The 25899-nt window shown below is 36.9% G+C and overlaps 1 protein-coding gene across 6 annotated transcripts; it reads right to left on the reverse strand.

The window, feature by feature from the left end:
- NAT1 (N-acetyltransferase 1) lies at positions 1 to 25561 on the reverse strand. Of its 6 annotated transcripts, none has more exons than XM_067088254.1 (19): positions 25455 to 25561; positions 18033 to 18145; positions 17470 to 17578; positions 16720 to 16830; positions 15884 to 16024; positions 14951 to 15139; positions 14730 to 14840; positions 14439 to 14600; positions 14193 to 14312; positions 13949 to 14089; positions 13726 to 13816; positions 13260 to 13576; positions 12600 to 12768; positions 11941 to 12035; positions 10412 to 10633; positions 9827 to 10078; positions 9520 to 9706; positions 7092 to 7213; positions 1 to 1160 (listed from the first exon to the last, which is right to left on the reverse strand). In XM_067088254.1, the coding sequence occupies exons 5-19, from the start codon at positions 15983 to 15985 to the stop codon at positions 1095 to 1097; spliced, it is 2346 nt and encodes a 781-aa protein (XP_066944355.1). In that variant the 5' UTR covers positions 15986 to 16024; positions 16720 to 16830; positions 17470 to 17578; positions 18033 to 18145; positions 25455 to 25561; the 3' UTR covers positions 1 to 1094. The 6 variants fall into 6 exon arrangements, with proteins under 6 accessions (XP_066944355.1, XP_066944351.1, XP_066944354.1 ...); XM_067088250.1 differs by having other exon boundaries at positions 25411 to 25543; XM_067088253.1 differs by having other exon boundaries at positions 25294 to 25461.
- Positions 25562 to 25899: the final 338 nt, after the last annotated feature.

Consider the following 25899-nt stretch of genomic DNA (forward strand, 5'->3'; position numbering starts at 1 on the left):
TTTTAGTGACGTTTATTATTGGTCAGTGCGACAAAATGTGCTACAGCCGCATATAGAACAGCAAAGTAGTGAAAAAGATATCCAAAACTTTAGGCTACTAATTATGGAATGATTTTCTCAAGTCATTCTATACCTAAATGACATAGGGAAAGGTAAACAAAAAGAAAAGGGAGGGGGTCTATAAAATGGTTCAATCAAAGGATTCCTTTTATCTGTCAAGACAATATATCCTAATGTTTGACCAGTCAACAATCCTACAGTGATACTTCTTGATCAATAAATAAAAAAAAAAAGTGGCATGCAATGATATTTCACAGACATTATATTTGAGTATAAAATATTCAATCAAACCTCTCAGCATTCATTTCTCATAAATAAAGAGATAATCACCTCCACTCACAATATGACAGTTCAATGTTTGGCTAAAAAGTGAAAATAAAGCTCTTTAGTACCTAAAAGTCAGAGGAAAGGTTTTTCTTTTTTTTAAAAAAGGTAAATATTGGTAAATATCCTAGTGCTGACTAAATACATTGCTAATAACACCTAGTGTTGACACAGTATACAGTGTTGACACAGTTTAAAGTCATTCAAGCTTGAGAAAGTATTATAAGAGATTATATATAATATGTATAATATAGTTTATACAGTACAACACTAAGGCATCATTTCACTTTTTAATTTTTCTTTTTTTTTGTGTAATTTTCACATTACATTTTTATATTTTTACCAGCTTTGACACTGGACTCGAAACACTTCTGTATTTCCACATTTTTCAACTTGTCAACCAGGCTTCAATACGTTCAAATTCCTTTATAAAAACCACGTCATCATAACTGCTAGAGCTTGTTCCCAGAAGTTCTGTGACAGATCCCTGCTTTAATGTCACACCATCAAAACTATGAAATCAAAACCCACAAAGCATTAGAAACAGGGCACTCTCAAAGCAAGGACAGATTTATCAAGCATATTACTGTTTTAGTGCTTTATATTTATAGTGTTATGCTCATCCATTTCAATTCCTCTTCTCCATTAAAACCACAGCTTTGTATTCACTTCTGATTTGTTCATCAAACTTTCCTTGACATCTAAAATCTTTATGCTTCCTCCTCTTCCTCTTCATCTTCCTCTGTTTCTTGCAGCCAAGTAAGCCACTGGTTGACCTGAAAGAGAAAAGAAATGATTAAATATTCACACACTCAGAAACTCCCTCCAAACATGACAAATTTTTAAAGTAACTTGTATTTTTCCTAATATACAAACCTAAGATCTTTACATACAGGATTAACTTTCAGTAAGCTGCAAATCCGGCTGTTAAACTTTTGCAAGGTGGTTATGGCAACAGTTAGCGATGGTAGAGGCAGAAGTAGCACCCACCAAGTCGGTGTACATACAGTTCGATGCAGTTTACCTTTTGGCCCAACTAAGAGAATGGGGGGTGGTAAGAGGTAGGCCCTTAATGTAAAGACCTCAGGTTTGTATGTTAGGAAAAATTCCTTCAAAAATTTGTCATCTGTTCCTGCATGAATACAAACCCTCTGTCTTTACATATGGGAAACTTACTTTTGAAGGGAGGAAGGATTCAAAGTATATATCTGAACTGACTGGTAGTTTGGTTCACCTGGGTGCTCTCTTCCCGGTCATGAAAGAGCAAAGGAAGGAGACCATACCCTTGATCTACTGAACAAGAGAGATGTTCAATCGTCAGACTTCTGGGCATTTCAAGTTAAAGGAATGTAATATCCTTGATTCGAAAAGATTTGGATGAACCCCCAGTGTCAGAAAGTATAAAGCTAAGAATAATCAACTGGTTTGCTCATAGTCAGTCCCTCTCTTCCCTTGCTAGAGAGAAGGTAGGATTTGCATCTACTAATCCAAATAGAGCTAGAATATAGATAGGCAACTCATGTCATCTAGATCACCTGCATGCACACCAGTCCAGCACGTGACGGCTCATTAGTGGGCAAAGGAAGACAGGAGAAAAGGAAGAGGCAGTCCCACACACACATTCTCCTTGCAGCCACACACATTAGGTGTGATGCAACCCATCCCTCAAGAGCTGGGTGAACTACATGACTTGTTGAGCATCCATCATAGGATCCAAGGAAAAGCAGTCCCAGGACCTATGGGCAATGTCCCAAGGTAAAAGATGAATGTGATCTGCGCGATTGTATTCCATCCTAGTACTTGACCAACAGGTTCTTCCTGAATGCAATGGACAGACTAATGCCCTTGGCCTTGAAAGATCTGGTCCGAAACATACTGATGTCCACAAAAAGTTGCGAGATACATTCATTTGATCATCTCACTAGTCAGAGAAATGGTAATTTGGACACTTTCTCAGCCAACTTGAAGCTAATGAACGAGTCGTTGGCATTGGGTTGAAAGTCTAGTCTTTACAGAGGCAATATAGATGTCATACTGTCATTGGTACCACAGGACCACTGAGTGGAATGATCCACCTCATTGATCACTTTCGAAACGTAGAATGACGAAAAGCATCAGCTTCCAAATGTAAATGGGTAATATTCAAAGGTGCGAGAAGACAGAACAAAACAGCACCAACTTCAGTAAGTCGAGAAAGGACTATGGTCAAGCTCCTTAAGAGATTGAACAAATTTCTGAAAGTCATGGTGCCAAGATCAACTGTCCTTATCTCCTGACTTCAGCTAATAAATGTTGTAATTACATCCATCTTGCTTGGAATGTCTGGTTGGCCACTGCACTGAATGTTCTTCTGTCTGCTCGTGAAACTGCACCGCAACAGAGCAGATGAATAGACACTAGCACCTTTTGTTGACCATGGCGGTACTGTGGTGCCATTGCTATCACACTGAGGAGTGTCTACCTTGGATCTTGAGACTCCTGAAAGTCTAAAAAGAAGTGTGCTAAAGTTCAAAAAAAGGAGATGTAGGAGACTGCGCCCTGGTCAATGTTCTGAAGAATGAAAAATCTTTGGAGGAAGATAGAGTAACCATGGCACTACCTTGTGTCGTTACTATCAAAGGAGTGCCTATTTGGACACTGAGACTCCTGAAACTGCCTTAAGATTCACATAATATTCTCTCCTCAGGTTGTGGTTCAACTGGTAATTACAGTAGCAGCAGATACTGCTTACATCTCCCACTCCTCACAGGAGGAGTGTAATTACATCAAGTAAAAATAAATGGAGCTCCCAGACACAGCTTCTTGACTGACTAGGAACCAAAAACAAGTTGTCGGAGCTTAGTTTGGAGGTATTGTTGATCTCCAGATGAATCAGGCAAAACGACGGTTAGTTGTAAGCACAAGACTTTAATGATGGGTGAGAAACTGAACTTGTCAGTCATACATCCATCATCCTGGAACGTGTCTGGTTGACTGCTGTGCTGAGTGTGCTACTGCAAACCGTGCACACGCACCACCTATGGAATGTGCCTGGTCGACTGCTGTGCTGCGTGTGCTACTGCAAGCCTGTCACCCGCACCATCATCTGAGGAGATGATAGGACACTAACTGCCCACCCTTTTTTGACTAAGGAACTACCATGGTACTGTTCCTTAACAACATTACAGAACTCCTATATCCTCAGATCCTGAGGCTTGGAGATCTAAGAAGATCCAGGTTATTGAGGTGCGGATTAGGACAGGCTAGGCTAGGTTGGGATAAGTACCTAACCAAATCTACAGTAGGCCCTTGAACAACGGCTAACTGCCTTCTGGTTGATGCCATGAAACAATAAGTCACAGGATACTGAACTGCAGGATTTGTAAGGCTAGGCTAGAACTAGTTAGTCTAGGCTAAGTACCCAACCAAATCTAACCCAACCTAGTCCCCTGCAGAGCTGGAGACTACCTCCTGGTTGATGCCATTTGACAAGTGGTTCCAGGATATTGAAATGCAGGTATGGTAAGGTTAGACTAGAACTAGTTAGGCTAGGCTAAGTTATGGTAAGTACCCAACTTAATCCGAACCCAACCTAACCTCTTGAAGTGTAGGTGAATGACCTTCCGTTGATGCTTTGAGGTATGGACTATCTCTGGATGGGAAGTGTGTACAACACCGCAAGGGGATAGTTGCTGTCTCACCATTAGGTTAAGTTCTCTCACTTCTCTGAGAGAGGATCGGAAGGAATGGGGAGACCTTGTCGAAGACCATGCTCTCCCTTTCCATCTTCAAGAATTAGTCTTTATCCTTGTGCTATGATGAGTATTGCAGAAGAAAACACTGAGGTGGTTGTACCGAAGAGTAGGCCTGATCCGTAAATCTGATCACAGAAGGAAAAAACCTTGTCTCAATCCTCTCATTTACACAACATCTGAAAGACTAATACTTTACATCATTCCAAGAAATTGTGTACAGTCATACCCCGAACTTATGTGAGGTTAGGTTCCACAACCCCTTGCACAAGGCGAATTTTTGCATAAATGCTGCATGGTCTCTAAAAATGCTAAGTTTAAACACTCAACCTCTTTTTAATAACTTCTTTATTCTAGGCCTTTTTCTCTTTGTTCTGAAAGGCTTTTTCATGAACAAAGTCTGAAATGCTTTTTCATGAACAAAGTGTTTTTTATTAGGACTAATACAACTCTTATAGTTATTATGTCTCTATGTTTTAGAACGTATCTGCCACACTAGCGCATTTACACTTCGTAGGCGGTACAGGTAAAATGAGATCAATTTAAACTATCTACTGTACAGGTAAAGACGTAGAGGAAATAATAAGTTGTAAAAACGTGTGAGCACTAACTATGAGCTAAGAGAGAGAGAGAGAGAGAGAGAGAGAGAGAGAGAGAGAGAGAGAGAGATTGTCCTTACTTGAAATATCAAGTTACATTATTTATGAATTATTACAGAGAGAGAGAGAGAGAGAGAGAGAGAGAGAGAGAGAGAGAGAGAGAGAGAGAGAGAGAGAGAGAGAGAGAGATTATTCTTACGTTAGATATCAAGACATGGAAATTCAGTATTAAACTAACTTTTAAATGAAATTGAAGTTACTGTAATTTCATTTAAGTTAGCTTAATACATTACCCTTAAAAAAAAAAAAAAAAAAAAAAAAAAAAAAAAAAAGAGAGAGAGAGAGAGAGCTTGATGTAAAGATATAGGTGTGTGAAGATTAGTATACTATTTTTCTCTCTCCCCCCATTCCACCGATCTATTTTTAGAAGTCTTCTCAACCTCGTTTTTAAAAACTTCTTTATTCTCTCTCTCTCTCTCTTTGTTCCGAAATGCTCGATGTCTCTATGTTTCAGAATGGTGCATTTACAGTTTGTAGATGGTACAGGTAAAATTAGATAGATTTAAAATTATCTACCGTACTGTTAAAGATATACAGAGAAACAGTAATACCTAGGTTGCGCTAACTACGAACGAGAGAGAGAGAGAGAGAGAGAACAGTTGTCCTTACTTAAGTGAAATTTTTTTTATGAAATATTATGGTTATGGAGAGAGAGAGAGAGAGAGAGAGAGAGAGAGAGAGAGAGAGAGAGAGAGAGAGAGAGAGAGAGAGAGAGAGAGAGAGAGAGAGAGCGCCTTTGACCCGCTAAGCAGCAACACTCCCCCTTCTTGTCATGTTAAATCGACATGTCTGACAGCTTTTGCCTTAAAGCTTCTTACAAAAGATGAGGGGAAGATACTTGTTTCTTTAAAATAATACAAATTTTGTAATTACAGTTATATTACTGTTATTACTATTTAATCTTATTAATCTTAATATTTGAAAATTAGTACTTATTGTTAGGTAAAAAATGTATAATACAAAATAAATAAACATACATGTACTATAAAATTTCTCTCATCTCAGTAAGAGAGAGAGAGAGAGAGAGAAGAGAGAGAGAGAGAGAGAGAGAGAGAGAGAGAGAGAGAGAGAGAGAGAGAGAGAGAGAAATTATTACTTATATTATTTAATGTTAATTAATTTACACACAAAAGCTTGAAAACTTATAAATTACATAAAAAATTAAAACCTTTTGCAGGGTTTCTCAGTATTCGCAAATGTTTGCAGGTTTGTGAAAAACTCTTTGTATGACAATTAGGTTCCAATGCAAAGTTCATGTTTCTGTGAATTCGGGGAACTCGAATCGCGCAAGTTCGGGGTATTACTGTAGTTGAAAATAAAAGACATTTGTTCATGAAAAGACATTCAGTACAAGGAGAAAAGAATGTCAAAGAAAACAGTTCTTAAACAAGGTTGAGAGATGTCTAAAAATAAAACAGATGGCTTCGAGAGTTGGGCACTATCCCTCCAACTCTCCAGTTATGAGAATAAAGAAAACAGAATACACGAACAAACACCTAGGAGATAGGTGTTGGGTTTGCGTAAATATGAAAAAGTAAAATGGTATATAAGGAGAAAGGCTCCAAAACTGATACAGGCTACAATGAGTCAATATGACTACGCAGCAAGAATAAGTGAACACACCATTAGTGAGACATAAACATGTTGAAATGTTTCAATGTATCAATATATGCAAAGTATAAACAAAAAATATAAAATATTATATAAATATATTCAAATACAGAAGAGAGAGTTGAACGGTAGGAGAGAGAAAGAAATGCATGTCTATACCAAACTGCAGCCAAAAGAAAACTGCATAGATCTGAATGTACACCGACTTGGTGGGTGGTGCTTCCTACCCTACCATCGGGAACTATTACCATAACCACCTTGTAAAAGTTTAACGGCCGGATTTCCAGCTCGCTGAAAGTTAATCCCATATGTAAAGACTGAGGGTTTGTATTTGTGTAGGAACAAAATATACTCCACAATTTTGATCAAGTCTTTATGTACTTCTGTGACTGTGACAACTTGATGAATATTTTAACCATGACATTACAAACATGCATTAACTACAGTATTACGTTCAAGATTACACATATTTTGCAGCTGTATATTCCCGTTTACTCACCAGTGAGAAAATGTAAAGAAAGGTCTACTTATTTCTTACAACAGCATATGCCTATGAAAACATCAGTTAGCTGTTTCTGCAACTTCAATACTCTAATCCTGCTGACCACATCAGCCATTACTTGACCATACTTCTTTTTTTCATGAATATTAACAAATACAACTTGCAGCTGCTCTTGTAACAAAATAATTTTATGTAACTACTTACTTGGAAAAGTGCTTTGCCTTTGCCAGGATAATCCTGACTTAAATCCTCTTTCCATGTTAAGAATGCATCTTCTTCAATAATTTCTAAGTCGTAAAGATTCACAAACCATCGCAGCAACATACCTAAAATGAGCATGTTGACTTTCATTATTAATTTAACCTTAAAAATACTTTGTTTTACTTTCATGTGTTTGCTCCTTTGATCTCTTTCTGGCTGACCACCCAACAAGCTTCCTTCCTTGATTCTACTCCTTAAGAACAAATTCTTAGGACCAACACTACACTACTAGAGTAAAAGTGAGATTACAGTATAACAATGGACAATATCAAAGCTGATTTTCATATCACTTTCACATAATCTGGTGTAAGGTAAAATATACTTGTTAGCAAGAATCACTGCCACCAGTTGCAATAAGCATCCATGTCTCCAGCGTGTGCTGGTTTAAGCACCATTCACAATTCATATTAACAGGTATATTTTACAATTTCAAGAGTAACCAAATTTAATATAAAAATTCTGCTAGGAGAGTTATCATTACTACAGTGAGGTTTAACCAGACCAAGGAGTCCAATTTCTACACTGGTATGAGAAAGAAAAACCGGAGTAAATCTGACAGTCAGTTGTGGAACATAGAAGACAAAAGGAATATTACTGGTAATAAATTTAAATAGAGTGTTACTGGTAATAAATTTAAATAGAGTAATTTAAACCCATTAGCATTGAAAAAATAAAACTACTACAAACTTTTTGAGTCTTTCCTCTCTGACAAATTAATTAAACTCTCATCAGTCTCTAAGTGAATTGTAAGCTACCTAACTGGAAAAAAGTCTTCATTCTAAACTAACCAGAGGAGCTGACATGGGACTGAAAGAAGGAATTAAGGGTCAATGCTTAATTGAAGCCAGAATGGTTAATTAGTATAGAAAAAAAAAAAAAAAAAAAAAAATTATTGATAACAGTCAATGTTAAACCATAGTCGTCTAGAGGCAACTATATCTCAAAGGGAAGGGACCAAATTTTTTCCCAACAAATAAAAGAATATAATTTTCTAAAAATATGTTGATATAAGAAAAGTTTGTAAATACAATGCTCTGGTGGTAGTATATTCATATTTAATTTTTAAAATCTCTAAGTATGACAGTGACCTTGCTTAGTTCAAAAGTTATGGGCAAGGTTACATTCCTCCAACGTTTACTCTTGACGTGTGACCTGCAACCCATAATACTTGCTTTCTACTGTACACTGATTTACTGCTAAGGTCCCTATCACCCATAGATAATACATAAAAACCTGCCACAGTAGGAGGAAGATAGAAAAATGCAACCCTTACCACCTTCAAGGAGACAGGGAGCTGGAAGAATCCCCCAAGGAAAATAGAAAGCAAGTTAAAGTGAACATGATGAATGTTAAAACTAAGGTTAAACAAAGAGTAATGAGGAAATGTTGGCTAGAACAACTTCCAGCACAAAATCAATTAGTAGACAAGTAAATATTTTTGTTGGAAAGATAATGAAACAAAGCTAAGAGGAGGATATGCTGGCCAAAGACGATATGAATGAGGGGAAAAAAATAGAAAAAAAGGTATTGCATGACATTCTCATTCTCACCACAATCAGGGAGACCAGGAGAAAAATTTTGTAAAGGAAATCTTAATAGCCCTGAAATCACTAAAAGTTCCTTTTAAACATGTGATGAGAGAGAGAGAGAGAGAGAGAGAGAGAGAGAGAGAGAGAGAGAGAGAGAGAGAGAGAGAGAGAGAGAGAGAGAGAGAGAGAGAGAGAGAGAGAGAGAGAGAGAGAGAGAAATCGCACGGTGCAGTAGTAGTACCGAGTATTCTTACGAGCCATACTGTCTTCTCTATTCTAGGCCTCAGTGATGTGGGGTGGGGTAATTATCATAATAACTTGTGTTCAAGCTGGTGGAGACAAAACTACTCCCTTGAGATTCTTCACCAATTCAGCAAGCCAAGACAAAATGAGGTAAAATTATTTCCTCACTATTATTCCTTAGTCTTCTACTATTAAAAACTATTTTAGTGATGCTAGACGAACACTCAAATACTTTTGCTCGTACTTAAGACACTAATCTATAAGTGCAAACAGGAAAATTGCAAAACAATACAACTTTGTTTCCTTATTTCATATGGCAATCACTAAGACTTATGTAAACAATGAAAAATTAATTATTCTTTGATTACTTCCATACATCACTAGAATCTTCAAAATATTTTTTCTGCTTTTCCCATCCATGGGGTTAGACATGAAATTAAGTTCTCTCCACTCTTGTGCACTTTCTGCTTGAACTACCATCAAGAATAGGTATTCATTTCTCCCATGATTTCAAACCAACATACACCCTCTCTAGTAACCTGAAATAAACCTGCAGTAAAGAAAAAGGGGGGGAAAAATATGTACTTGCAATCACTCACCCTTGGGAAAGTTGTGTGTATATGTGAAGACCTGCAGGGCATAAATTGCAGTCACTTGCAGTGGCAAGTGATCATGCAAAAAGGCTTGGAAAACTTGCTTAAACTTGGCCAAGAGCTCTTGCTCTCTTTCAGTCGCCAATTTCTCTGGGACTGATGTTGGGTCTGAATCGGGACTAAGAGTAGTTTCCTAGAAAAGAAAGTATATTAGTATACTATACGTTATACAGTACAATAACAAAAATCACATAAATTACAGGAAACTCAAGTAATTTTCGTTCTTCACAACATACTTTCATGGCATTCTTACCTGTACAATATATTTCACCAAGACAGTCATTAAGGCATTAATAAATCCTGGAGCAGTGTGGTGCTCAGGATCAAGTGTGTCCTTGATGTACTTGTAAAAAGCATGTGGTGTTGGGTCAGCAAGTAATCCTCGCCACAAATCTGACTGAATTCGTAATAGGGGGAAAAGGAAGGAGAGTTCACGATCTTCCAGAAGATCAGCGAGTTTCTCCTTTGTCCGGTCTGACTCAGGCAATAAGTTCAGCAAGTTCACCTGTTAACAAAATTGGGTTGTAAACATCACTCATATAGGTCCTGAAATATATTTATCATACCCTATGGAAAAATCCAAATGCCTAACTCAAAAGCAGTACCATCTAATAAACAGAAATTATGATCCCTAAAAAAACCACCTAACAAAGTGGGAGAAAATTATGCTTTAAGGCAACACATGTTTAAACCTCCAGATTACTTGCCATTGATTAAAGAAAATATGAAAAAATCCTTCAATATTTGAAATTCTATTGACATTCAACTTAGCTCACAAAATAAGGCTTATAACAATAATATTAAACACTACGACAGATGTAGTTTCATGTTACTATACCTTGCTTTCATTGAAAGTCTGGGTTAATGTTGACTTTCCTTGAAGTTTGTGCAAAGTCTGAAGAGTCAATAAGAAAAGTGGAAAATGCTGACCACCCTCTAATGGTTCAGCTACATCAGCTAAAGACAGTGTCCCTGAGCTGACCAAATACCCCAAAATCCCGGCCATATGCGATTTGACCCTCGGGATTTCTGTCACCAGGTCGTCCAACTGACCAAGAACCTGGATGGGAAAATATTAATATTAGTAAATAGCTTGACCAGACTACTGAGTCAACATAACACTCTTTAGGCTGGTCCAAATAGTTTCTTCTTAATATATTACCCAAAATCTGAACTAATAAATTGTAAAAAAGATATTAAAGATTGGCTAAGGTAAAAATGTTGACTATAAACTGTATATTAACAAAATTTCTTTCAAGGATTTGTTTCCCCGAACTTGATATTCACCTACAGTTGAAACAAACAGCTTAGCAAAATGTTCGTTGTTTATATTAACAACACTGGGAGTGTGTAGACATACCATCATTTGTTTATTAATAAAAGCAAAATTGTTAGACTGGACCTTGAAATGGAATTCAAGGTACCCTTCCAAAAGCATTGCTTTTTTGATCCAACAAAGGACCTTGGGAACCAGTCTAATTTCAATTGATCTTTAAATATCTGGTCAGCCAGTACTAAAGGGAAGGTCATGGAGTTTTCTCAGCTTTAGTTCAGTAAAGTGCCATAGCTAGTTCTTTAGTCAACAGTCTAGCCAAAGTTAGTTTGGTTGGAACCCTACAGGTGAGACAATCTATCAAATATGCAGATCAACACCACCCATAGTGTTGATATCCTTCTGGTTATATTCTCAGTACCCATGTCAACTTGCTACAACTGTTTGCTAAATGTAAAAACATTAAGTGCATAAAGCAAAGTCATTTGAAACTGACTCCTAAACTTTCTGCTTGTACTCTGTCAGTAATGGTGCTTCTACCTGGATCAAGGCAACCAACATTTATAATTTCTTAAAGTATTATAATTTCTTAAAGTATAGTTCAGACTTGCCTTCATTTTGTGTTGCCTTGTTTCCCTTTGCACTCAAGTAAACATTATCTAGCTAAATTTTGAAACGTTTCATAAGTTTTCTCAAGTACGATGTGGTCAAGGACAAAAAATGTCAGTAAATAAGATATAAATAAGCTTTCAGCATGCTATCAATATCACTAAGCATGATGATAAAGTGAACAGGAACTGGAATAGCACCCTGTGTGAAATCTTGAAAAGAATCGGCAGGTATGGACATATTTTCATTGCTTGATATCTTAGAGAGAGAGAGAGAGAGAGAGAGAGAGAGAGAGAGAGAGAGAGAGAGAGAGAGAGAGAGAGAGAGAGAGAGAGGGGGGGGGGGGAGCACTAACGATGTTGATGACTGGAAGGTTTCTGTACTGCAGCCGAGAAAATAATAATTTGAAATAACTTCTACACGAATCCAAGAACTCATGGAATTAACCACATGGTATATGCTACAATTAGCATTAGCTTCCTCACCTGCTTCACCCCATCAAACAGACGGTCAACATTTATAAGGCTATCGGCACCAAGACGTTCTAACAGGCGGCTCCCTAGTTCTCTGTTGCTCTCAGCTGCGGACATAAAAATACTAAGTAAATATAAAACCATGAAACCAAGGTACATACATCATGAAAACAGGGATCATGCAAGGATATTTCTGAATACATTGTCCATGGTGTATATTATAGTATGATTATGTGACATAATATACTGTGCACTGTATCCCCTGTTTTTCTAATTAGACTTAAGTAAAAATGCCAGAGGCCATACGAAATTAATCCTCAGTAGTTAACATGAAGCTATACTAGAAAGTAGTTAAACTGTCAATTTACTATGCATCACCTACATACCAAACGCATACCTTTCATTTACTACAGTTTAACACTTATACCTTTAGCTTTCATGATAAACTTTCAAAACCATCTTAAACTATCTACCGATCAACATGAATTTGCCTAATGATCTAAGAATATAACACAACAGTAAGAAAAAAAAACTTGCAAAAAAACTATTACAATCTACTGAACAGAGTAAATTAGCATATCCCAAATATACTGTGCTCCAATCCTTTAATTGAATATTTTAAGAGAAATTGGAGGTAACCATATACAGAGCAATCACAAAACTCCACTAACCTTCTTGCCTAAGGAGGAAAGTGATGATAGTATGGGTTGCTTCAGCAGTATATCGCTCTGGCAACTTGACACCCCTGTAACTCTCAACAGCCTCATCAATGTTTTGTTCTTTCATAAGTTCCTCAAAGACGTTCTTCACTCGTCGAAGCCACTCCTCGCGACTCGGGCCCTAAAATTTCAAAAATGGGTTAAAGTATACATCACTATTGTTCTAAGGCAAATAACTCCCAAGCTAACAACGTAACTCTGTCAAACATCCTAATATAAACAGCCTATTCATTGTGCAATGGTGGAGAAAATAAAATACATGTACTATAATTGCAAATTTTACAAGCAGAAGCAACATATATTTTAAATGTTACACCCTTTCCTATCTTAATCTAAAAACATCAACTGCTAAAAGCATTGAATAAACTCATGGTGAACATCATGCTCGTCAACAACGTACTAAATTTTTATTTTATATCAAAAGTTCCTTAAGGCACTAAGAACAAAATACAAAAACTGGAGTAACAAGTAGATCAATTGTGACAAGGGAGTTAAAGATATCTTAGAAGGCAAATATGGATGGAAAAATATCCTGGGAGACAAGAGTAAAACATTTCAATGTTGTTGTTTCTGGAGACACCATAACTTGACTATAACACCATTCACACAAACCTTGTCCTTCTTGTTAGCACGCTGTTTATCTGTTGAGGTCTGCCTAATAAGTATTGGTGGATCCTTGATGAGAGGGGGAGTGGGTTTCTGGTTTGGTGGTTGTGGCTGTGGGGCAAGTGGTAGAGTGGTGCGGTTGTGGTCACCAGTTTGCTGTTGTCCTAGAGCACTCTGAGGCAACACTCCTGGAGTCTTGGGCTTAAGCAACATGCTAGTTGCAGCAGGACGCAAGGAAACCTCACCATCTGAGCCACCGGTACCTCCACCACTGTTCTGACTGAAGATCTTCTTGAAACGTGGGGGCAAGTCCTTGTTTGCAACTGTTGGAGGAAAAAAAAAAAAAAAAAAAAAATACAAATTTCTCCTTGGACATCACAAAAAACTGCTATACAAGTTAGCAATAACACTCTCAGACATATCTACCATTGCTTAAGAACTAAACAAAACAATCCTCAATAACAATACTTACTATTGCTGTAATTTTGTTGTTGATTATATTGGTTGTTCTGCTGCTGTCTATTGAAGTTCTGGTTGTTGAAATGCTTATTCTGGTTGAAACTCTGTGAAAATATGAATATTTACATAAGGTTTCCACTTTGTACCATACTAACATGACTATCATGTTTCACAATGTTTTCTACTGGAGCTTAAATCAGTGTTGATATTCAAGATTAAGAGAGAGAGACTCTCACCCCTTGCTGTTGGCGTGGTCGGTAGCTTCCATTGGTGTCGTATCCATACTTTTCTGGTTGAGAAGAGATTACTCCAGGACCAGTGCCTAGAGTTACTGCACCCATAAACATATCCTCCAAGCCAGTCCGGTTACCTCCCGACTAAAAAGTGAAAAATAGTTTCAAGAAAACATATACTTGTACACTATGACAAAATTAATTGACACATGCTATACCAACAAATCAACTGATGCACTTCACTCACCTGTGGGAAGAAAGATGGAACACCAGCAAGAGGAGATATAGGACCAGAAGAGCGGGGAGGTCCATGTGACGATGGTGGGGGGATATACACACCCAGGTCATGAGCCGCCTCTTCACGCACCTACGCAACAGAAAAATTCTAAGTTACTTTCTCTTAATACATTATTACACCTACCAAAATACAGCAAAGTCTGAATCACTAAAAATTTTAAACAACTCATGACTAGACAAAACCAAAACAACAAACCTGGCGAATTGTACGAGGGCCATCCACCTGGGCAACCTTTCGAGGGACCCAGTTAGCAGCACGCAAATCCAACACATCTTGCAGCATGAAGCGAATTCTAGAGAATAGCTCCGGATTGCTACTTAGCTGGTACATGCGCTCAAAGTACTGGTCCATCAAGTTCTGTTGAGGAAAAGAACTTAAAATTAAAGAAAGGAACAACGTAGTTTTTATATGGGTCAATTCAAAGGAATATGAAATAAATGCTGTATTTTTCAACATGCGAAAAAGGCATTCCTCGAAATATCTTACCTTAGCCATGGGCTTGTCCAGCACCTTACCACAGGTCTTCATTATCTGGCACAAACACTCCAAATCCTCAGCCAAGTCAACCACTTGTCGACGCCTACGCTTCTCCAGCAACTGGAATTTCCATTTAAATCTTATAATCACAAACATTCTCACCCCTAAGTATCTCAATTTTTAGTCACACCAGAATAATCACCAAAAACAACATAACATTAATCACCGACCTGCTGAATACACCGATGGAGAATATTCTCCTGGATGATCTCCAGCTTTCCAAGTTCACCAATGAAGCGGAGGTTGCCCACCATTTTGCGCCTGGCTGCTGCCCACTCCTCCTCTTGTTCTGGGGAAAGTACTGCTCCCTCCGATCCATCCCAAGCCTCAGAGGCTCTGCGCCTCCTCTCAAATTCATCCTGTAATGAAGGATCACAAATTAAATACTAAACTTACCACTTACAAATTACAGTACTGAATATTTTCATTTCTATTCATTACCTTACAGTGTTACACAACTTGAAAGGTAAAATGTAAGGTGGAAATTTATATGACATTGGTAGTTAACAGGAAACTTATCAATATTAGCTTTGGTCCTCTATAGGTTGCATAATGGGCAATTCCGTTAACATAGCCCTGAACGTATCCAGTATTCCTGTGCACATGCAAAACCTATCAAACCAAACACCAACAATAATAATGCTATCTCACATAAGGGATTCACATTCATGACCCTTTATACGTTTCAATTATTTTGTTTGAGACCAGTATTCTATTCCACAGACCTTCTGGCACCCTTACATAAGCAAGATATACTGAATGGACAATTGCAAAGGTTATAACTGTAAATAAACTATGAAATTTGAACAAATCCTTTGGGGCAGTTTTAGTTAAAAAAAAAAATTCAATTAAATGAAGTCATTTACCACACAAAACAGCACGAGGTCCTGTTTTTTTTGTTTTGGGGGGGTGGAGATTGCTATGATCCCACAAATTAGATGTTATGACTAAGAGCAAGATCACTCAAGTTCAAGTACATGCAATATTCCCTAGTTCATAAATGCCAAAGGCTTATTAATTAAAATCTGAACTCCACAAAATACAAAAGGTGCTCACTTGATTAGAATCTGAGGCTTATCGATAACTACATAATGAAACTTTACCTGGCACTTGCTTAAAAGAAGACGATTAAATGTACAAGGTCGGTCAGGTGGATCAAAATTTGGAGCTTCTTCTGACAGCCGTTTGCACAGCTGTGCATACATAGAACAGTACTTGGGTTCATCAAGGGCCTTCTCAAAGATCTGCAAAACAAAAACCAATATAAAAATTGAAATAACTCCTGTTTCACAAATGTATATACAATAAATCATATGAAACTATTTGAATTCTTAACAAAAACTGAATGTGCTGTACAACAAACTAAGGACCATTGGATTTTTTGTACTGAATAATTCCACACAGGGTAGAAAGCTTCCAAAGCTACTTTACTGAAATAAATTTTTCAAGCAATAATGCAACAGCTTCCAGTTAAATACATTTAATTTTTTGCTCTAGTCATGTTGTATTTGTTACTCAATCTAACAGGTATTTCATACAGCTCAGCTGCAGTACTACGACTCTTTGTGGCAGGATACAAAAATGACAAAATTCTGGCCACTACGCATGAAAACCCTCTGAAGTTCAAAATCCTTATAATTTTCTTAAATTATTGCTCGTGAGACGACAATACGCCATGTTTACCAAGCATTTCTATACTCCAAAAACTGCAGCAGTGGTTTACTAGTCATACGTAAGCAGTTTACAAGTCCAAGAATTGATGAGTGACTACAAATACCTGTACTAGTTTTATTTCGTACTGACCACAACAAAAAATTATAACCCTATCCAACTCATTAATGAATCAGAAACAATCAAATATGAAATGAAGCTAGATCATTTTTACTCTCTTTAGGGCACAAAGCAACATGGAAGACAGAAATACAAGGCAAATGCTTACCAGTAAAATGACCCCTTTGAGAATTGTAGTCGAATCAAGCCCTACATTTAGGATGTCGTTACTTAGCTTATGGAACTTCTCAGGGGTGAGTTTGTTAAGAACTCCTCGTACCTGGAAAACATGACAGGTGTAAGTTAAATAACAGAGAAAATTAGTAAAAAAGTAAAGTAGATACAAATGAAACCCGAAACAAATCAGTGCTCGACCAAGCATGCCACTTAAAAATTATACATATAAAATCAGTGTAGCTTTTCTTTTAGAATTTTCATATTTTTAGGCTCTTTCTCAATTGTGAGTCATTGGGTAATAAGCTGCTTCTGATCTGTAGCAGGGAACTGATGACTTCTCTATTTTATCAGTTCTGTGATTTTCTCTATTTTCCAAATCCGAGTGATTTTCTCCAAAACTGATTTGATTTGGTTTAAAATATATACAGGTCCATCCTAAAACTTGTGTGTATGTAGCAGTTACCTTTAAATTTTTATAAAACTGTTATGACCAGTGCCACTTTACTTTTAAGATCAAACTGTTCAGCTAAAATTTTTAATTAATTAAACTACTGCTTCTTACTAATCAGTGTACTATTTTTACGATTATGCAGTCACACTTATTTAACCTATGATTTACAATTGCTAATGCAAGGGTTCTCGAACAACTAACAATTGTATTATGCCAACAGACAGCATTATCAAAACATGTTAAAAATATAAAATGGTAACTTGCAACTTGCATCACGACAAAAGCTCCTACCTTTCTAAATGTAAGGTCATATTTGTTGTCTGGGGTAAGTGCATCTCGTCTCAAGCTAGAAGGAGGGATCCATCGCCTTTTGCTGCTGGACAGGGAACGTATATCGTCCCTACAAATGGAACCAAGATAAAATTAATTAAATCGTATTTAAATGACATGTCCAACAAACTAACAATGTTCCCCTGAATGAATATAAATGCTTGGAAAACTTATCTTTTCCAGTACTGTACAACCCATAGGATGGTATTTTAAAATCAACAGTAACATTTCAAATTTTTCAAGCTTCCAAACATGTTGGCCAAATGGAGAATACCAAAAACCCCTGAAACAATGTCCTATGTTAAATGATCCATAAGAATTTTTCTGGTATTAAAAGTAAAAATTTGCCTAAATTTTTGCCAGTGATTTTTTTTTAAAACAAAATTCACCTGAAAACTTTTAACCTAACCCTTCTACAACAGAATTCTTATGAAATTGATACCAAGGGCCTCCTAACTATGAGGGGGAACCAAATCCAACTTATCTAACCCTTGAATTAATGACAGGTAATTCCCATGACCTACCTTCCTCCCACGGAGCGAGAAGCACCCCCCTGGCTCCTCTGCCCGTCCGTTGTTGCTTGTTGGTAACCCACCCTGATAAAATATGGTTCTCTTCACGTAGTAGGTGTGAGCTCCTGAAACAAGATGCACAATATTGAAAGCATCATATGCAAGACAATTTAAGCTAGTTTTGCATGATCTAATAATAAATTTACTTACACTTCTCTGGAAACACTTCTCTTCCAGCAAGTATTTTTTTTAACAAACTTTCTTTTCAGACATATAATTTATCTACTTCCCTACGAAAGATCCATGAAAAGTAACCTTATAGACTCCTGTAATCAGCAAAAAATATTACAGGAAATATATCACTGAAAAGCATGTATATCTGTTTTTAGTTTCTGAATAACAAATGCCATAGAGGAATACAACCAACAGTAACCCTTCTATGGTATACTATACATGGTACTGATTGTTCAGAGACGAATCACCAATAGCTGGTTGCTTACTACATACATGCACACTTTCTGGCCGATACAAGATCTACAGAATGAATTTTCTAGGTATTCTATTGAACTCTCCAAAAATATAATTTCACCAAAAACACTTTCTTGTTCTGGATAAACCATTCATTTGAATGTGAAAGTGTGTAATTTTCTGTCATCACTCATTTCATTGACGTGCCATCCTAGTGCAGTAACTCAATGTCATCTTGCTTTGACTAGCTAGGTCAAACCAAGCCATGTAACCATTTACCTTAGCCTTGCCTATGAACTTTGCTCCTATGACACTAATTTAAGGTCTTTTGAAATCAACGAAATGATTGAACCTTCTTTTCATTTATTGCTTTCCACACTAACACATGTATGCATTGGTTTGACTAAGTGAGTTTTAAGGACAGGTTACTATTTTGGGGATACCCTAACACTGGTCACGCATGACACTTCCCAAATTGCAATTTGCAATTTTTCACATAACACTGGACATTTGTGTTTTTATATCGTATGTTTAAAAAGTTACAATTAGCACATACAACTCTTTAACAACAACTTGAGATACTAGAACAAAACGTGGTTGAACAAATTACCCAAAATGGGCAATTACCTGCAAAAACTGTAGTGTAGGCAGGTAGAAAAAGGCCATGTCATGTAATGCATTGACTCTAAATCTGAACATGTCCTCTACCTAACTAACAATGCTATGGGGAACAGATAATATACTGCTCACAAATTTTTTACTACAAGCTCCTTCAAGATGTGAATTGGAGCTGCTCTGCACATAAGTGTGACAATCCCAACAGCAAAAAAAAAAAAAAAAAATAAAAAAAAAAAAAAAAAAAAAAAAAAAAAAAAAAAAAAAAAAAAAATTGAAATATTTTACAACTAAACACTTTCACACTATACCACAATTTTTAAGTATTATACCAAAATGGATTAACACTGCATATGTGCACAAAATAAACCCTGTTCACCCAATAATTCACACTGTAATGCATGCTCTCCATGTAACCTACCATCTTCTCTGATAATACAAGGTATGACACCAAGTAGACAAAAAAAAAAAAAAAAAAAAAGGGGGGGGGGTAGACTTGAGTCATTCTGAGTGGAGTACACACAGTTATCTTAATGTTTCTCTAAGGTGGTCAGGGGTAAAAGCCTTGGCTTTATAATCATGAATATGGTAATATTAGGGTAGGAATATGTGGTCAGGATAGTCATGCTAACCAAGGTGGAATCTAGAAACATCTGAATGGAATGCCACAGTGTCTCAGGACTCAGCTGCTTAGATCACCTTGTTAATGTTATATTGGTTAAGGAATGCTTATTTAGCTGTGTTGACAAACTATTGCACAAGCTATTTTGCTATATTAGAAATATGCCCTGTACTTTACAATATAATCAAATGAACAGAACTGTGCTCTCTCTTGAATTATATGTTACCTAAAATCTGCATTTATGGGGAGCACTGATGCCATAAGGCCCCATTATAAAGTAAATGACTGTTTCTACCTTATGAGTGAAGGGATTTACTCCAAATTTTTACCACTTACTCTACATCTAATACTGAACAAACACAAAGTCTTTGTTTCAGTCTTCTTGGAGACCTGAGCATTTAGTGAAGAAAGAAAGAAAGAAAGAAAGAAAGAAAGAAATCAGGAAACCGCAAAAGAAAAATACATTTGGACGTTCAAAAATCTTGAGACCATCAGGAAATCTTGATCAAGTTATCCCTACGTTATTACTGTATAACCAGTTTTCTCTATGACGCTACCGCTAGAGAGAGAGGGATATTTTAGTGAGTGACTATTTTTTAATAAACCTTCTTAACACTTTTACATGCTTTTTTTAACAATCTATTATTCACAGTGGCGTACAAGCGATGAACAAAATTGTCCATGAACCAATCTAAGCATTTTTTTAGCAATAACGTTTCAAGATATATTTATTTACAAGTAAAACAGTCCAAAAAAGTGTATAACTCAAACTTGACCCTATCCAGATTATTCATGCAAAATTTTATGTTTTTTACAAGTTCTCATTCACAGTGCCACATCAGCGATAAACAAAATTGTCCATGAACCAATCTAAACAGTTTGTTTTTTTTAGCAACAACATTTCAAGATATGTTTATTTATACATGCAACAGTCCACAACAATGTATAACTTTCTTGATGATCCGATCCTGAATTATTCATACCTTGTCTTTTTTTTTTTTTTTTTTTACAATTTGTGGATCACAGTGTTATATAAACGATGAACAAAATTGTCAATAAACCAATCTACCTTTTTTTTTTATTATCACTTGAGGTCATGTTTATTTAAAACAGTTAAAAACTGTTAATAACAGAAAATTCAATAATTTCTCTAAATTCCGCTGTCGGTGCACCCCTTACATCACACCTGTGAACTACCCAGTTGTGAACAACCTACTCTTATTAATGACATCATCAGACCATAAATAAGCATGACTTTATTTCACTTTGCAAGCTGGACCAACATACAGTTTGCAAAAATCCTGCAGAGATATGTCCCGATTTTCACACCAAAAAAATACTTGTGGGACAATTTGCACCCACAATAAAGAAAAAATAAACCTGATAAATGCACTAACTAAAATATTGGTATACTCTTCATTTCGCAATACTCTTCATTTCAATTCAACACATCAGCTGATATAAATGATCAAGTGTACATTGCAAAAATTGAAATGTTATTCAGGTGTTAGAGCAGGCTTATTTTGACATACAACTGGTGTCTACAAGTGTTCCTAAGAGTTAATTCCATATGGTTGGGATGTAAAAATGTTCAAAACACTAAAATGTCCCACAATGAATTATAATTCAGAAAATTCCATTTCAATATGATGAAAAAATGTTTAGGATTTAAATCTCCCTTTAAGATGGAAAGGGCTAACAAGATTAAATGTGCTACCGTTTCCATTATTACTGTATATAAATGATAATGAAAGTGACATTACTAAGGCTCCCATACTTAAGCCATTTTTGGTTTCAGCATTAGAAATTGTGGAAATTTACATTTAAATGCCATAGTACTTTACCATATGAACCAATATTCTTTGCAGTGTATGTCCAGAGTACTAATAAGGAATATTTCAAAATTTGAAATAAAATGTAACCAACAGTGCCTACTGTGGATCAAGATATGCACATACCCTTCATCCTTATAACTTCAAATATCAATGTCTAAAATTTATATGTAGGTACTGTTTTAATAACCATAAAATAAATTCTGGCTGGAAGGAGAATAAATCAATAAATCTGCCTTTCCCTGTCCTCACCTGGAAAACAGTAAATGTACGTTATATGGAATGGAAAATAAAATTTAGGCCAAAGGCTAAGCACTGGGACCTACGAGGTGATTAAGGGCAAAGAGGGAAATTGTGAGTACAGTGTAAATATGTAACAGGAGGAAAACAATAGTTAGGAGTGGGTAGAAAGTAAGATGGAAGAAACAAAATATGAACAGAGGTACACATTAAGAGGAATGAAAGGGTTGCAGCCAGGGGCTGAAGGGACGCTGCAAAGAACCATAAGCAATACCTATAGTGCACTGCGTGAGATGCACAAACTGGGATAGAATTTTCAGCCTAAAAAAAAAAAATGTTATGTAGTCATGTTTCTACCACAGACAATTTGTAACATAGCCTGATCATTTGCTGAACAAAATATAGGCTAATATGAAGGTTTGCCCATATGCTAGGCCTTTCATTTCCATAAGCTGTGCTGCGCATGCATTCACAGATTGGTGATATGTAATGTCTGACACAAAAGAAATGAAGCCTTCACCTATTCAAAAAACTTAAAATAGCCCTTCTTTGCCTCTACTCAAAATAGCCTACACTATAATTAAAAATGACTAGCCTAGAATAAAGAAATTCAACCAAAAATTGTGAATACTGAGTAAGTTTGTATGTGATACTCCAATTTCTTGAAATTCAACATCATTGTTGCACGATAGTAATTTCCAAGACTTTCCATCAAGTAGTATGAGGGTTATTTGAATAATTTTTAGTATTTTACCAATCAAAGGAGGATGATGTCCAACACTTCACAAGCCCACAGTTGTTTTCAAGGTGCTTCACAACTCTCTGGACATTGTTTAGCACACCTAGTCCAAAATAAACTTCACTAGGCTTTCATAACTCCACCCTATTTTCAACACCTAATAGGGGTCTATTCAGCTTAACAATGGTTGCATTGTACTTAGGAAATGCTGACAACAAATCTATTAACTTAGTTTTTTTTTATGAAACCAAAATGTAAAATTAATCTACCCAACAGGAATTAATTCCTTCCACAATGTGCACCCCCAACAAAACCCATCTTTTCCTACAATGAGCACCTCCACAAAACCCTTTTTTCCTAATTGTAGTTAATTACTGGGACTGGGGCATGAGGAACAGTTTAAATCCCATAGCAAGGTTAGATTAGGATGTAATCCTGCAATTCAATTCATTTTCAAGATTTAGGTCAGGTTAGAATGGGTGTGGCACCCTAGGTCATGTAGGGTCCAAGAACCCTAGCTTACTCAAGTTGGAGTAGGTATTATACTCTGATGGTAGCACTCTAAGTCTGCTTAGGTGGGACAAAGGGTAAGGGGTTGTCCAGGTTTACATGGTCAGGTAGAGATCCTGGCACCCTACATCTATGTGCGCATATTTTACTTGAACACCACAACTCTATATTGGAGCTTGTATGCTTTGCTCTTAAGTCTCATTATATGATTATTACAATAATCATTGCACATTTACTGTTACCAAAGACTTACTGTCTTCTGTTTATGTTTCAACATTCATCCTATATAGGGTTAGCACTAAACATGGGACTCATGGGAGTGTTTGTGTAAGAGTGAAAATTTACCAATTTCAGAACAAAGATTGCATTAATGTTTCTAACCTTGTCACATCTGTGTAGTTATGTGTTTTGTAACCGATAGCCTATGGACATGAACTATGTATTTTTCATGCTGTTTACCCTGTAATTTATGAATTTTGGACCACTCTTGATACTTTACTTTTTTCTCTATCCTAAAAAACAAGTTTCTCCCTGTAAACAATAAACCATGGGGTTGGCACTAACAATAATGGCTAGAAATGCATAAATGCACCAAACTCTCTGAAAAATACATTATTCATGTATTTGGTCAGCAGCACACTAAAACCTTTTGGTTACTGTAATATGGTGGACCTCTCACCAACTCAATTTAGTACTTGGTAATTCTTCAGACCTCTGCACGAAGTCATTAAGAATACAATTTTTGGAGCCAGTGGAGAACAACGGACACTAGTTCCACTGATAAAAAAACTTATCCTTTCCTACAATGCCATTCACTAACCTAACCAGACCTTACCTTCCTAACCTGGCTTTCGGCACCATGCCCTGACCTGGCCCGGGGGGTGGAGAATAACACTAAACATTGGAAACATGGACTAAGCTCCTGCTCAGAAGTACTGTTTGAGCCTCCTCCAGTCACTCTCAAAACTACCCCAATTTTTTTTTTCCAAACAATATAGAAAAGGGTGGATATAGCCTAATCGGTCCTGGTCGTTTTGGCCATAAGTTATTTCGGCCGTAACATCCAAAACAACGTAAGACATTACATTTATGGTATTTACTGTCATTATTTTGTTTTACTGACATTCCCTAGGAGGTGGTACTAAACATGGCACCCACTTTGCACGTAAACGTACTTAAGGCACAAATGACTTGCGGCCAAAACGACCCGAACTCAGCCTAATACAGTACATGCGAGATGGTTTGAGAAATTTACTATCTACTTTTTTTTTTTTTTTTTTTTTCTTTTCAGCCTACTATCGTTCCAGAGGAACTGATATTAAAACCACAGAACCTTCCTCTGGAATTAGAGAGTACTCTACCATGCTAGTTTAGCCTAAGCCAAGCAAGTTACCAGGAATCAATAGTTTCAGAATCCATTAAGGAGTATACTTGGTATTCAATTCAAAATACATTAGTACAAACAAATCTTTAACCAAACGGCCACACTGTAACAGTAAAATTTCATTGCCTACGGGTGTTTGGCCACGCCTTGGCCAAAGTATACCCTTGGCCAAACTTTTATCTCGATTTTGGGATAACCTAGGATATTCTCGGAACCACCGAGTCCGGAAAATCTCGAGGAGAACATGGCTGCCCGGTGAGATTCGCCTACGCATTCGATGGCCGATTAACCTAATTATAAGAATTCGTTAGTTTTTTTTTATAAATTCTACCAAAAATAGGAATCAGTAATAAGGTATGTGGCTTAAATATGTACACTGATGAATCGTGTGACGCATAAAAAGGGTGTGGAATAAAGAAGTGACGCCAGTCACTGTGGCGATGTGCCAATATTCGCCAAAATTTCCGCACTTTCTCGCAACACAATACTTCTAAAAAAGACAAAGGACATATTACCACAACCAGGATCTGGAAAAACTGATTTTGCGACACTCACTCGGCATAAGGCCACACCTGAAGTGACGCCAGGTACTGTCTCTCTCCCTCTGTGGCGACGTGCCAATATTCGCGAAAATTTCCGTATTTTCTCGCGAAAAAAATACCTTAAAAATACGACGGGTAAATAACCACCACAAGGATTCAGAATAATAGGATGTAGAGCATTCACACTGCATAAGACCCCACCTGGCTCCGAAATAAACAAAGACCCGTCAAAGGATTTCGGGCGACCTCGAAACGGGGCAAACAACGCAACTTCTTCGACGATCAATATCACTCACAATTTTCGACCTTATTTCCGTATACCTTCTCCTCCGGCGCCCTGTTGGTAACTTCCTTCGATGCTTGCAACCGCGCACTATAATAACACGTTCACGAGGTGGGGAAATTGCAAGAAATTGAAAGAGCAACTCGTAATCTTACCGAGAGGAGAGAAGTTTCGTAGGCTTTTGCAATCTGGGACTTACTTCCTCTGAGAGGTTCGATGGGCGAAAGTCTTCTAAAAGGCTTGCGACCCCGGTGGGGCGGCCCAGCCCGGGTGCGTTTTCCTCTCGTCTCTTGCGTTGTCAACTCCGATTTGACGTCATACTCTGACTATTTTGACTTTTCTTGAGGGAAATAACAAATGGGATTTGTTTATGCATTGTTCTTATCGTTAAAATATATTGACTTACTGAAGAGATAACCTGATTCTATATAATATACGAAAATGAGAAGACATGCCTATCTTCAAGAATGAATTTATGAATAATGCTTGTGCTGGATTTGATACCTGGTTAATAACTTGATTGTATAATCCAAATAAAATCCCTCAATAATGGCAGGATTTATTTCATTAAGTCAACGGAAATGCCTTCGATAGAGATTTGCTTAATAAATGATGAAGTACGGAGACTAATGACAGATGAAATT

Source organism: Macrobrachium rosenbergii, chromosome 44, assembly GCF_040412425.1.
Source record: "Macrobrachium rosenbergii isolate ZJJX-2024 chromosome 44, ASM4041242v1, whole genome shotgun sequence".
NCBI classification, from domain to species: Eukaryota; Metazoa; Arthropoda; class Malacostraca; order Decapoda; family Palaemonidae; genus Macrobrachium; species Macrobrachium rosenbergii.